Here is a 14,141-nt window from a genome sequence, read left to right as displayed (position 1 = left end):
ACCTGCTCCTGTATCCCTGCAGCCTGCAGACACCCAACCTGCTTCCTCACCTTGCTCTCACCATGAGATCTCCCTCCCTTCACTGATGTCTCTCCATCCTCACTGGCTATTCCTTGAAACACAAAGCCAAGGGCTGATCACACACTCCCTCTGGGTGGCCTGCTCCACCACAGCACTACCCTTCAAGTGATATTTCTTCATCCTAATGTCCAGTCTGAAGTTCTCAAGCTGCAGGCTGGGGCTGTTTCTTTTTTTCATACTGCTTCCCAGTACCAAGAAAAGCTCCTGGCAGCCCCCAAATAGGACACACTAGTGCTGAGTTGAGGGGGATAATAACTCCCCTTGTCTGGGTGGCCACCTTCCTCCTAATGCACCCCCATAGACATCTGGCCTTATTTGCAGTGAGCATGTACCACTGGCTCATATGGCATCCCTTGTAACACCCAGGCACTTCTCCTGAGGCCACTCTTTAGATGTTCGGATCCCAACCTGTCCTGATGTACAGGGTTATTCTTCCCCATGTGCAGGACTTGCCATTTCTCTTTGTAAAACTTCATGAGGTTTCTGTTGGCTGAATCCCTTAGTTTCTCAAGGTCCCCAGACTGAAGCTCCTTGTTTCAGCTGTTAATGTGTGCATGTAGATGGTTCACCCCGGCTTGTGGTGCCTCTAACAAGACAACAGCATGAGGTATTGCAGGTCACTTCAAGGACTAGTTTAATGGAACTATGAGGTACTTAGTTGAATGGAATTGCAGACCTAGGTAGGAATTACTATGGCAACCATCTCAGAAATGCCAAGTGAGGGTACAAAGCAAGCACAACCAAAGCCTATGGGGAAAGGGTAAAGAGAGGTCAACTGTTTGTATGGAAGGGTATGAGGATAGTAAGAGAGTAGAACTTGGAAGGGGTAAGGGAGAGAAAAAGAGAATAAAAGGTGAAGCAAAGGAGTGATCAGGGCTGTTCAGGGCACCTGCCAAGCAGCCCTGCATCTGCATGTCTCTGACTGGAGCAGGACAGGAAAGCTGCTTGATCTGATCATACGTGTGTCTGACTTACTTCCACAGTCAGGAGAACTGAGTGCTTTCACTAACATTGACAAAAGAAGATCCTTGGTGGAAGGAATGCAATAATGTTTGAGGCTGGATGGGACTTCATGTGGCCTCTAGCCCAACCTTGTGTTCCCTGCAGGGTCAGCTTTGGGGTGAGACCAGGTTGCTGAGGGCTTGATCCAGTCTTGAAAACCTCCTGGGATGGAGATGGCACAGCTCCCCTGGGCAACAGAGGCCCTGCAGTATCCAAGGCCAGAGAGAAACAGAGCTGGGCCATGCAGCTATGGCAGGAGAGGTGTTTGGCTCCTGAGCTGACTCTGCAGCACCTTAGGGCCTGTGACAGAGGTGACTGGATATCCAGGAAGGACAAGTTGCCCCTGAGAAAGTCCCTGGGCCTGAACAGCCTGCAATGCAGCCACGCTATGGGTGAGCAAAGGTTTCGGGAGAGGAGAGCTAGTGGGGTTTGAAAGTGTAGGCATATGTGTGGAGACCTTGGTGTGATGTGCCTTCCATCTTGGCAGCATGCTCAGATGTAGATGGGATAGACTTTGCCTAAAGGAAGTGGTGGGAATCCTTTGTTTGGGAACAGGTGGGAAATCTGAGATGCCCTGGGGTGTTTGTTCACCAGCCACTTCAAGAGGGTCTGATTTTCTTGTTGGTCCCATGCTGTATCTGCTAGAAACATGGTGGTTGTGTCAGACACCCCATGCATGTGACATGGCCCTGCAGGCCTATTGTCATTGCATGAAATCAAGTGTCTGCACTGAATTACATAAGCTATTTGCAGTGTCTGGATTTGCATAGGTCTGAGCTTCTCAGTGAGTGGAGCTCTAGGGGTAGTAGGCATCGAGGGTCATTTCAGATGGCCAAGGAGATTCTCCACCTGGTCCCCACCTGATGCTGTAGAAGGATATGGGTCATAGTTGCTTCATCAGAGCAAGGAGACATTTGCACATGTGTTGGACCTCCTCTGTCCCTTCTAAAGTCCCAAGGAGTGTGTGTGTGTACAGCTGATTCCTTCCCTCCACCTCCACTGATTACAGTGGGAGCTTAGAGAAGAAGCCCACATGCAGAAACCCATTCTGTGCACCCCAAAACTTGGGCAAGAGGAAACCTCCTGTGAGTTTGTGGAGCGCACAGGAGGGAACTGAATCCCACTCCATCTCAGGAGCTTCTCAATGGGCATTAAATGTTTTGATTAACTCCTCTAAATCAGTTTCTGAAGCACAAGTAAATGAACTCCCTTCTTGTCACTGTGCAGGTGTCCTGTCTTCTTAAGAGATGGAAGCAGGACACTCCAGAGTGGGGCATTTCCATCTCTCTTAGACAACCATCCTCTGATGAGACCAACTGCAATGCTGGACTCAGTTTCTCTGCAATGTTTAGAGAGGGACCGTCAGTGATCATTTTAGACTACTTCAGTGGATATTTTCCAGGGGTGACCCTGCAGTCTTTCAGGAACTGTCAGCCCTGGAGCCCTGGGAACATCTCGAGGCTGCACAGGGGACAAAGTAATGTCTTCAGCTGGGCCTCTGCTCCTGAGCTGGGTCTGTCTCCTGGGACTGCAGGAGCCCATGGCAACCTGCCAGGTGCTGCACAGACACAGCTCTGTCCAGGAGCAGCTCCTCTTAAAGGAGCAGCAAGACTCAGGGCACTGCCTGCAGGCAACAGGATGAGATGAGCGACTCAGAAGTTAAAGACAGTTGGGAATGGGAGGACATCTGAGAGCTCACTGCAGGGAGGAATCTTCACAGCCCTTCACACAGTAAGTCTCTGGCTGCAGGGCAACGCTGCTGCAGTTCCTGGAGAGTTTTTCTGAAGCTGGCATCTCCTACAGCTGACAGGATCTGTCAGGATGGCTCTGCCAGCTTCTCCTCTGTGTAGCAGTCATGCTTTAGAGGAGGGATTCCCTACCACACCATCAGAGGGACAGGGCATCACGGCTACGTTCTCCAAGGGATGGTGGAGGGGTGTGAAGCCAGGGAGTGCACCCAGGTCTGCACGGACTGTAATTCAGAGCAGTGTCCCTGCACTCCAGGGTGCTGTGTGCCTGGGACGGTGACTCTGCCTCCTGCGAGGGTCAGCACTCAGCCTGCCTGGGAACCTTCCCACAGTGCTGCAGGGAGAAGCTTTGGGTGGAAGGAGTGACCCCCAGTAGGGCAGGTTCATTCTGCTGTTGAGAGGGTGCTGCGTGGGTCAGGGCTATTCTTAGCTCTAGCTCATGCACAGGATCATTCTGAGGGGCCTTTTCAAGAGGACAGTCATTGCAGTGGTTACCTTAAAGATAAGGATCTTTTCTGAGTCTATGCTTTCATTTTCCTACTGTTTGCAGAGTGCGGGTGGGGAAAAGACATGGGACAGGGAAGCAGCTCCCAGGAGGGAAAGCTCCAGGCAGTGGAGATACAATCAGAGAGTGAGGGGAAACTGAAAATAGAAATTCTGTAGGAGGGGGGATTTGGAAATCTTCCAATCAGTACCTACACTGCAGACATCTTTCTCTAAGCAAGCCCCCTGTGTCTCCACTCCCACCGAGCAGAGCCTCTGCCCTCCAGGCCATGGGGTGCAGAGCATGAGCCCCCTCCTCAGCAGCCTGAGCTCCAGCAGAGCAGAGGGGCATCTCTCCGGCAGCATGCCTTTTTCCCACTGCACAACAAAGGGCTGAGAGCGACTGTCCTGCAGTGTTGCCACCTGGGAGGTGGTGTGCACAGCTGGGGAAGGTGAAGGCTTTCCTTACTGCCTGTCTGTCTCTCCCTCCTTGCTTTCCCTTTGGTAGGAGGCTCACAGTATTGCTCCTTGTTTCTTTACCTCTCCATGCTGGTCTGGTTCTTGTTCTCCTGCTCTCTGGGGTTAAGCAGAGGGGTTCAGCTGCAGTTAAGGCATTGACCCTGCGGGTCCTGCATGGAGTTGTCTTCATGGCAGCGATGTGCCCAAGTCCCCTTTCAACCTCCCAGGCAACTCATGGGGAATGAGCTGACTGTCTCACTTAAGGAGACCCCCTCTTTAGCATTCTTGACTGTGTTTGTGGGGGGCGCTACCAGGCTGCAAGATGCCCTCCAGAAAACCAGAGCTTTCCCGCAGCATATTTGTGATCGCTGAGAATCCTTGTGCTGGTTGTGTGAGTCAGAAACCTCATCACGCCTTCTGAAGAGCTCTCCATAGCACTCTCTCCATCTCTGGGCTGAGAGAGAAGAATTTGGCAACGTTCACTTTGAAACTGAACTCCTCTGCTCTCACCTCAGTTTGGTTTCTTTCTCAGAGTAACTTGTGAGTGTGATTGTCCTTTAGCTGGGAGAGATGCAAGCACAGGGCAGCAGGGAGCAAGTTTCATGGACAGACCAGATCCTCTGACTCAGACTCCGTATGCAGTCACCATGAGCCCCTTTTTCTTCTTGGGATGCACAAGTGCTCATGCTGAGAGCAACTGAAATGCCAGAGATTTTTATTCCATCAAAGAATGCTCCCACGATGTGATGGAGGATGGGGTATATCCCACTGGGGAACAGAGACACATGGAAATGGTCGGGTCACCCCTCGCCTTCACTTCACTATTTCTCTCCCTTGCCACGGTGGGAGCTGGTGTGACTGATTCAGATACAGGCATCTCTGTTCAAGAGAGCAAGGCTGGGGCAGATGAAGGCCTCACAAGCATCTTCTCCTTCAGACACAGCTGGCATGAGAGCTGTGTTCATCTCTTAGAGTGGTAAACAGAGACTATTTCTACTGGGTCACTGGACAAGGTCACCTTCACTCAGCACACAGTGCTCATCCCTAGGTGTCCCCACCGCATGCACAGGGCAGTTTGACACCTCCATTTACACACCCAGTAGAGCTGGACTGACTCCTCTGGAGCCCATGGGCAGAGGCCCCTGCTCCGCATGGCACACTCAGCACAAACCAGAGTTCAGGAAAGGGAGCTGAATGGAGGCAAAGGAGAGAGGCAGTGTGGGGGGTACTATGAGGAGGGGAATGGGATTTGTTCAGAGAAGCCTGTCCTAACTTGTCAATGCCTTTTCCTCCTTGGACAGTGCCTCAAGCTGAGAGGGAGCTAATGTCCAACAGCAGCTCCCTCAATGAGTTCCTCCTCCTGGCATTTGTGGACATGCGACAGCTTCAGCTCTTGCACTTCATGCTGTTCCTGGGCATCTACCTGGCTGCCCTCATGGGTAACGGCCTCATCATCACAGCCGTAGCCTGTGACCACCGCCTCCACACCCCCATGTACTTCTTTCTCCTTAACCTCTCCATCCTCGACCTTGGCTCCATCTCCACCACTGTCCCCAAATCCATGGCCAATTCCCTGTGGGACACAAGGGCCATTTCCTACTCAGGATGTGCTGCCCAGGTCTTTTTTCTTGGCTTTTTCATTTCAGCTGAGTATTATCTTCTCACTGTCATGGCCTATGACCGCTACATTGCCATCTGCAGACCACTGCATTATGGGAGCCTCATGGGCAGCAGAGCTTGTGTCAAAATGGCAGCAGCTGCCTGGGCCAGTGGTTTTCTCAATGCTGTTCTGCATACTGGAAACACATTTTCAATACCACTCTGCCAAGGCAATGTCGTGGACCAGTTCTTCTGTGAAATTCCCCAGATCCTCAAGCTCTCCTGCTCAGACTCCTACCTCAGGGAAGTTGGGGCTCTTGCGTTTGGTACTTGTTTGGCTTTGGGGTGTTTCATTTTCATTGTACTGTCCTACATGCAGATCTTCACAGCTGTGCTGAGAATCCCCTCTGAGCAGGGCCGGCACAAAGCCTTTTCCATGTGCCTCCCTCACCTGGCTGTGGTCTCCCTGTTCATCAGCACTGCAGGGTTTGCCTACCTGCAGCCCCCCTCCATCTCCTCCCCAGTTCTGAATCTGGTGGTGGCCATTCTGTATTCAGTAGTGCCTCCAACAGTGAACCCTCTCATCTACAGCATGAGGAACAAGGAGCTCAAGGATGCACTGAAGGAACTGATTCATTAAAGTTCAGCATCAATAAGCTGCCCATCCCTCTTCACAAGCAATTTTTAATTTCTCTCAGATAACTCCTGTGCTTTGGACATTTTCTCTGTCATGATAATGTTTGTGCAGAAGTGTTTGAATTCATCCCACTTCTCCAGAGGTTTTAAACCTGACTGTCTGACCCAGAGTCCTTCTCTAAATGTTTCCATCACTGTGTCAGAGCTGGTATCTCTCTAATAAAAGGGGACTTCCTCACTGTAGTACTTGACGGTTGGGCTCTTGTTCCAAAGCTGGAGCCAAGATTGCACTCAAGGACTTTCACCCTGAAAGGGCCTGTTGCTTTTCCGGGGCTCTCCATGGGCTCAAGGCAATGAGCTCATGGGGTGATGTGTTAGGGCATGAAGGCTGGATTCAGCTCTCACTTGAGGGTGCCCAGTGCTCCTGATAGTGGTGAATGGTCAAGCGGTATCTGCCTGGGACTGTCTCATGTATGACAGGGCTGGTGACTGATGCCTGCTGTGTGGACCCCCCAGGAACAGGGAAGGGAGCCTAGAGAGTGATTCATGTCACCTTCAATTGAAAACCATGGTCTGGATCTAGGGACACACCTGAACACAGCCTGAGCCTTTTGAAATGCCCTGTGATTGCTCAGAACATCGTCCACAGCCACAACCCCCTTGGTAGGGGCTTGTCACGTGCAATGATGTGCATCCAGCTGGGTCTGCTCCCCACCCCGACCACTATGGCCAGTGTGGAGTCACCTCAGGGCCCCGGGGCCCCACAGCCTGCTCGCTCTGCAGAGCAGCACCCCCAGTTCAGGACCCCCTGGGAAGCACAGGGGAGGGTCCAGGAACGGCCGGCAGGCCAGCACTGATGCATTCCCCTGGGGAAAGGGTCTCTGGGGAGCAGGGACGTCCCTGGAGAAGAGGAAAGGAGCAATTGTGTGATTGCAAGCAGGAAGAAAATAGAAACATAAATCTGTTTCTCTGCCTGTCAACTAAGGGCAGGCTGCTGTGTCCCTGGGGCAGCAGGAGCTGCCAGAGGAGCCCCAGCGCGGGGACTCTTGTGCTGTCCTGGAGAGACAAGTGGCACAGGGGGCTGCAGGCAGTCTGGGGGTAGGGAATCTCCTGGACACAAGACAAAGGGACACAGAGTGTCAGTGTCCTCTGTGTCCTTGTGCCACGGGGGCCAGTTCCAGCTTGGAGGCTGATGGGGCAGCTGACACACATTCCTGCACCCCGGAGCTGCTGTGCCCACAGTGGGACTTGGGTTGTGGTGTGAGTGCCCCGAGCTCTGCAGCACCCTGCGTTGGGCACTGCTGCGGGGCCACCCCAGCCAGGGCTGCTGTGCTGGGTGGGCTGGGGAGAGGACAGGGGGAGGTGGGGAGAGCCAGGGAGGGGCTGTTCTGGTCTGGAAAGGGTCCGGGAGAGGAAAATACAGATATTAGCTCATCTGTGTGAAGAGGCAGGGTGAGGACACACACCAGTGGGTTTGTGGTGCAGAGCCAGGTCTCGTGGAGGGGAACCAAGACATGCCAGGCACAGAAGAGAGGAGACCAGTCTGTGCCCTTGGTTGTGTGGACTGGCTGGGAAGGTGCCCCAGGACATTCATCGTGGACCAGCTTCTCACATTGGCCGTTTCCAGCACTGGCTACGCACACCAGGTTTATGGGTGCATTTTGCTGCCTGGACAGCTCTGTCCTGCTGGGCTCAGGGCCTGTATCGAGGGGAAAAGCCAGCCCTGCCCGGCCTCCCTCCTGGCCCAGACTCCAGCAGACCCCGGAGGATGGCACTGTGCACACCCCTGCCTGGGACATGTCCGGGGCTGGGCAGGCGCTGTGCGCTGGGGGAGGCTGCCAAAGCAGGAGGGCTGTGGAGGGATGGGGCACCGAGGGCCCCATCATGGGGACCGCACTGGGGGGGGACGTTTCCCCAACCCAGAATGCACCTTGACCTATGCGGTGCCTGCACAGTCAGGCCATGGGCTGTATGTGGGGCAGGAAGGTTGAGTGGTCACAGGGATGGGACACATATGGGAGCCACGATGCTCCTCACTGCTCCTCTGCAAAAGAGAAAATCCCACGAGAGCTCTCCCAGCCCTGCCCGACAAGCTCTTGTTCCTGTTCCAGCCATGCCAAAGCAGAGGCCAAGCACCAAGAGGTCCCTCAAGCAAAGCTGCGCCAGCCTTGGAGAGCTGACCTGAGCACCAGGACAGACAGAGGACCCTCCTCCTATGTCCCTATCCTGCTGGGAGTGTGGCACAGGCTCCAGGGAAATGGCCTGTTTCTGCCTGGGGTCAGTGCGGGACTTTTGCATGTGAGGTGAACATGACAGCGGCTGCACTGCAGAAAAACCAGCCATGACCCCTCACTGTAGCCCCCACTGCCCCCACTGATCTGCTGCCACCCCCGTGCTGCCTTGTCCCCTGCCCCTCTCCACACACTGCAGGGACCAGCAGTGCAGCAGGAGCTGGCACAGCACCGTAGCTGTTGCCTGGCCCCCCGCCTTCCCCACCTCCCCTCCAAACATTGCATCTATCTTCAAGAAGGAGAGAAAAGAGGATCTGGGGAGTGATGGGCTGATCAGCGTCACCTCAGTGCCTGGAAAGAAAATCTTCCTGGAAGCTGGTTCCAGCCACATGAAGGGATTGGGAACAGCCAGTGTGAAGCCATCAAAGGCAAATTGTGCCTGACCAATCTGCCTGCCTTCTGTGATGGGATGACTAGCTGTGGGGACAAGGGGAGTGCACTGCATGCTGTATACCTTGGATTTAGGAAGGCCTTTGACATGCCTTTCCATAACATCTTTGTAGCCAAACTGGCGAGATGCGGGATGGAGGAGTAAGCAATGGAGGGTGTGGGAAATTAGCTGGAGGCCACCTGGCTGAAAGAATGGAGAACAGTGGTGCAAAGGTTACCAGTGATGTTCTTCAGCGGTCGATACACAGCCAATGCTGTTTGTCTTTATGAATGATTTAGATGATGGGATGGAGTGCACTCTCAGCCAGTTCATGGACGATGCCAAATTAGGGTGAGTGGTTGACGTATGCTGGAGGGCAGGGCTGCTAAGCAAAGGGACAGTGACAGGCTGGTGATACAGGCTGACAGGGACACAGGAAGTTCAAGCAAGTCCTGTCCCTGGGATGAGATAACCCCATGCAGCAGGACAAGGTGGGGCTGACTGCCTGGAAATCAGCTTTGCGGAAAAGGGCCTGGGTGTCTTGGCGGACATCAAGTTGACAAGAAATCAACAGGGTGCTCTTGTAGCAAAGATGGCCACCCTTACCCTGGGTTGCATAAGCAAGAGTGCAGGCAGCAGGGCGAGTGCAGTGGGGCAGAAGAAATATCCTGACAGCATTGACCAAAGAGAAGTAAAATAAGGAAAGGGCAGAATTGGCAGATTACCAATGTTGGAGAGAGCAGTATGATCACCAGAGTGCCCAGGTACTGCAAACATTTTAAAACAATCAGAAAAAAGGCATTTCAGCCTGTTGCCAAGTGGCTGGAGCCAGATGTACTCAGACTTGCTGAGGGGTGAGAGCTCCAGTGTGGAGGAATGGTTAACTGAGAGCGGGCATGCTCTGATTGGGATGAGCAATCCCGTCTTCGGGGTAGAGGAAGGAATCTAGGCCAAGGCAAGCGAGCCTGCTGAAAGCGGCCTTATCTAGGCCAAGGCAAGCGAACCTGCTGAGGCCTGCTGAACGTGGCCGTATAGCGGCCTTGAGCACTACAAAAGAGGGTATTCACAAAACTGGTAAACAAGTCTGGACGGAACTAGGTTCCATACATGTCGATGGAGCACAGTCAGCAACTTTGCACCAATCATGTACCCGCTTTATACGTATAGACAGAAACTGTAACCAATCATGTAACTATTGCTAGCGCATGCGTATTGCTTGTCGATATATATACTTTGTGTAAGCTCTAATAAAGGGAGAACGACCATACTCATATTGAGACTCATCGTTACTCCGGGGTCCCCTCCCTCACTCCAACACTCCAGGGGCACTTCTTATTTACTCTGCCTCTAACAGCATGGACAGGATTATCATTGTTAGTGACAGAACGTTTTTGCAAGTCTAGCTTTTTAATTAAAGCATTAGAACAAATGCTCAAGCACACCAATGGGGGGGGGGGAGGAGTCAAAAACACTGTTTCCATTGGCTCCAGGGGCTGTGGGATGAAGCCTGAGTTTGGTTTGAAAGAGAAAAGATGAGGCTGAATGTCCTGCAGGTGACTATAAACTACTTGATGCCTTCTGTGCTTTCCAGTGATACTTCTTCTGGTCGCTCCTCAGTCCACAATGCACTCTAATTTTTCCCTTGCATAATAGATCAGAACTGTGGAGAAGGAATTGAGTTCAGGGAAACAACCTGCCGATAATCCGGACAGCCTGGGGAGCCCACTGGAAGAGCAAGTGTGCGTGAAAGCTCACGGGAAAGGCCTGGAAAAGCCAAGCAGCAGTGACCCTCCCAAGTGCCAAGGATCCCAAGGGCTGGATATGTTCTCCTCTGATTGTTTCTAACATTCTAACATCTGAAGAAACACCTCACAGTGTCAAATAAATTTCTGTGGGAAAGGTGGAGGAAGAAAGCAGAAAAGAATCAAAAGAGGGGGAACGAAGGCCAGGAGTCTCACCAGTAAACATCTCCAAATACAGTGGGTTATACCCCCTCTCTGGAAAGGCTGTTTCGTCCATGACCAGCAGCACTTGGTGGAAGGAGGGTTTTTTCCTGACACTCCTTCTGGAATGGAGGGCAGCAGGATTTGAGCCAAGGGGGAGTTGCTGGTCACTCAAGCAAAGCTTTCAGTCTGGGACCTTAAAGTCCTGGGTGGCTGAAGACTACGAGTTAACTCCAACGTGTGACTCACAAGTGACCTGAGTCACATCACAGCCACCACTGAAATGTCCCCAGAAGCAGAGCCCATAACATCTGGCCTGAACGAGACCTGCTGTATTTCTCTGCCTTTCTCCCTGCACCTAAAACTTTCTCTTTAGCTCCTTAGCACTGGGGGGATGATTTGGCTCCTGGACCAGTGGGGAAGGCACCAGTGCCTGCCAGTCCTGACGCTACACTCACATTTTCATTCTGTTGAACTAAACCAAGTCCCCAGGTGACCAGCTCTGCAGTGTAACCGTCCGTGTGTCCACACTTTTCTCCAGTCCAGGAGAATGGGCTGCAGGTGGGAGGGAGGCAGCTCAGGGCAGGCATAGAAATGCCTCCACTCACCACCACCTGGCCTGGGGTCAGGGAGGAAAAGAGGCCCTGGGACCAGTGTCGACTGGCTGCATGGCTTTCTCTGCAATTGTCTCCTTCTCTGTTCCAGGCTCTGGGGACAAAAGGGCTCGCTGGCTGCAGCCAGCCTGGAAGCATGGAGTGGCAGAGCTATGGGAACAGTGGCCATGTCCGCCCTGCAGACAGCTGGACAGGCACAGATGGGACCTGACCCTTCCTGGTCTTCCCAAGCATGTCATTTGAGGAAGTGCTGGAAGAACAGGCCTGGAGAGATCCTCATGGAACTGCAATGCCTGTAGCTGTGATAACTGACCAGCCCCCTCCCATAAACGCTTCCCAGGCCAGGTGCTTGGGGACAAGCAGCTGGCAGTGCTTATGGGAGGCCATCAGCACCATGCCCTCTGGGTGGGCAAGGAGACCTCAGGTTCTTGGTACCCTCTTGGAGAGGAGCTGGCTGCCAAGAGGAGTGAGGGGAGGTGGGACAGGTTCCGTGACTCACGAGGTGAAGGCGCTGACACATGCCTGGGTCCAGGGCCCTGCAGCCTCCTAGGCCTCTCCCAGCTGCTGGGAAGCCACTGCAGAAGCAAGCAAATCCCAGAGAACAACCTTTCCCATGTTCCTGGGAGCCAATGACAGGGACACTTGCGTGTGAGAACATGACAGACCAGCAGCAGGGAGATGACTGGGGTTTGTGCTTGTGGGGTCCCTTCTGCCTGAGGAAATGATAGGCCAGTGCCAGGCACATGCTCAGCTATGGGCCTGTGAGGTCACTGCTGCCTCAGCACCTGATAGGCCAGCAGCAGGCACATGGCTTCAGTGCTTTTTGTGAGGTCACTTATTCCCTGGAGCTGATAGGTCAACAGGGGGCCCTTGGCTCATGTAGGTTCTTCTGATGTCACTTCAGTCTCTGCTGCTGATAGGCCAGAAACAGGCTTCATGCTAGGATGTTGATTGTGAGGTCACTGCTGCCTTAGTACCTGATAGGCCAGCAGCAGGAACAGCGTCAGCAAAGCAGCTGTGAGGTCACTGCTGCCTGTGCACTGGATCGGCCAGCAGCAGGAGCAGTGTCAGCAAAGCAGCTGTGAGGTCACTGCTGCCTGTGCACCGGATCGGCCAGCAGCAGGAACAGCGTCAGCAAAGCAGCTGTGAGGTCACTTCAGCCCGAGCAGCTGAGCAGCAGCAACAGGGCTGTGAAATGGCTTGTGAGGACGCTGCTGTCTCTGAAGACGACAGGCCAGAAACATGCTGGCCTTGCAGGGCTGGTCCCTGCTGGGCTGGGGCTCTCCAGGGAGGCCTGAGCTGCCCCAGGCTGCGCTGGGCAGGGGACTTGTGCCGGGCTCCCGCTGCCGTGGATCCAGCAGGGTGCCTGGAGTCCACTGAATAGACTCATCACCGAGTTCACACAAGCAGGATTTGGTTGCTTTGTTTGGGATATTTTGCACGCCGAAAGAAAGAGCCTGCTGTTGCCTTTAAAAACAAGTATTAATCAGCCTGTACAAATGAGCTATGATAATACAGTTCATGGAATTGTGTGGTGACTCTGTTGTTCTACACAAGTGCTCTGTCATGAAATATGTATATATACATATGCACATATATGTATATATAAATACACACACACACGTATATACATTATATATATTGTGTAGGTGTCTAGGAACTACAGAATGCGTTCCTGATCATCATCTACTTTTATTCTTAGGAGAACAGGCATTTTCAGCACTGGAGAAATATACTGAGGCAAATCATGATATTTAGGAGAGCTTTGCAGACACTTGTACAGCCTCTTTTGCTGTGTGGTAGGATGAAGACTTCAGAATATAGTGTGTTCCCCTTAAATCAAGAACTGCAAGAGAATGTATTTCAGCACTAATTGAGAAGGTGTACTAGTGCAAGTGAGGGATATGGACTATTTAGGGACTATGAGGACATGCTGATTTAATCCATAGTATTCCTTCCGTGACTCAAGACCAAAGAAACGTGTTGTCTATCCTTTTAGATAAAAAAATATATATATATGAGCTTGTGTAGCCATCTCTGCCTTTCTAGGATTGTTAAAACAGCAATGAATTATGTAGCAGGAACAAAATTGAGAAAGAGTTTGTTAAAACAGCATAAGAAAAAACTTGAAACAATGTCAGTATTTGTTACTTTTAAGCCTCTCAGCTTATGTTAATATTTTGATATTTCAATGTGGAAGTCATTTAAACCCACAGTTGAAAAGTGAGGTTGGGTTGTCCCAGTTGGGTCAATCATTTATCTCCATTTCTGTTACTGTGCTGGTCAGGAAATCCTCTGACCTACTGAACTCAGTTATGGCTCTAGGATCTTTGACTTGAGCCGGTAAAGGTACTGCAGCGCTGTGGTGGCAAAAAGAAATGCTGTCCACAAATGTATTTCCTAATACTAAAGCAGCATAGCTAGAAAGTTTATTTGCAGTTCAGGTTAGTAATCAACACACAAGGAAAGATGAAACCAGTGGAACGGCTGAACAAAATAAGTATCTTACATGCACTTATGGTAATGCTGTAACTTCACCCATCCAATTTGCAATTCTTTAGATGCAGCTCATGTGTTTCAATGCCCTTTTTTTTCCCCTAAAAATGTTATTCTGCTCCTTTCTCCCTTCCCACCTTCTTCAATAACTGTTGACCAATTTCAGCTAAATTTGACAAATGTAGAGATCTCAGTGTTTTTGAACTCCTGGCATCACAAAAATTAGTGCCTGGGTGGTGAAGAGAACCCATTGGGTGTGTGCTGAGAGAAAAAGCTGAAATTCTACCCCATATCGGCTAACTGACCCCTTGCCCTGCATGCATTTGGCTGGCCAGTGCCCACGTGTGATGGGAGAACCATCACTTGCCCAGCCAACATGGTGGGGCCCAGCACACATGGTGGGGAGCGGCAGCATTGCT

At 52.0% G+C, this 14,141-nt stretch overlaps 2 protein-coding genes across 2 annotated transcripts in view; both read left to right on the top strand.

Annotated features, from left to right (window-relative positions):
• The window catches only part of LOC136993803 (antigen WC1.1-like), a 350,141-nt gene that overhangs the window by 312,479 nt on the left and 23,521 nt on the right, over positions 1 to 14,141 (top strand). The gene's annotated exons all lie outside the window — the stretch shown is intronic.
• On the top strand, positions 5,299 to 10,514 carry LOC136993745 (olfactory receptor 14J1-like; the record flags this gene model as incomplete). The annotated part of the gene is made up of 2 exons (XM_067308688.1): positions 5,299 to 5,988; positions 10,323 to 10,514. Coding segments are annotated over 2 exons (882 nt in total), but the record flags the coding sequence as incomplete, so codon positions are not given.

This window comes from Apteryx mantelli, chromosome 20 (assembly GCF_036417845.1).
Source record: "Apteryx mantelli isolate bAptMan1 chromosome 20, bAptMan1.hap1, whole genome shotgun sequence".
NCBI lineage: Eukaryota > Metazoa > Chordata > Aves > Apterygiformes > Apterygidae > Apteryx > Apteryx mantelli.
The sequence above is the reverse complement of the archived record's forward strand: the minus strand, read 5'-3'. Positions and strand labels throughout refer to the sequence as shown.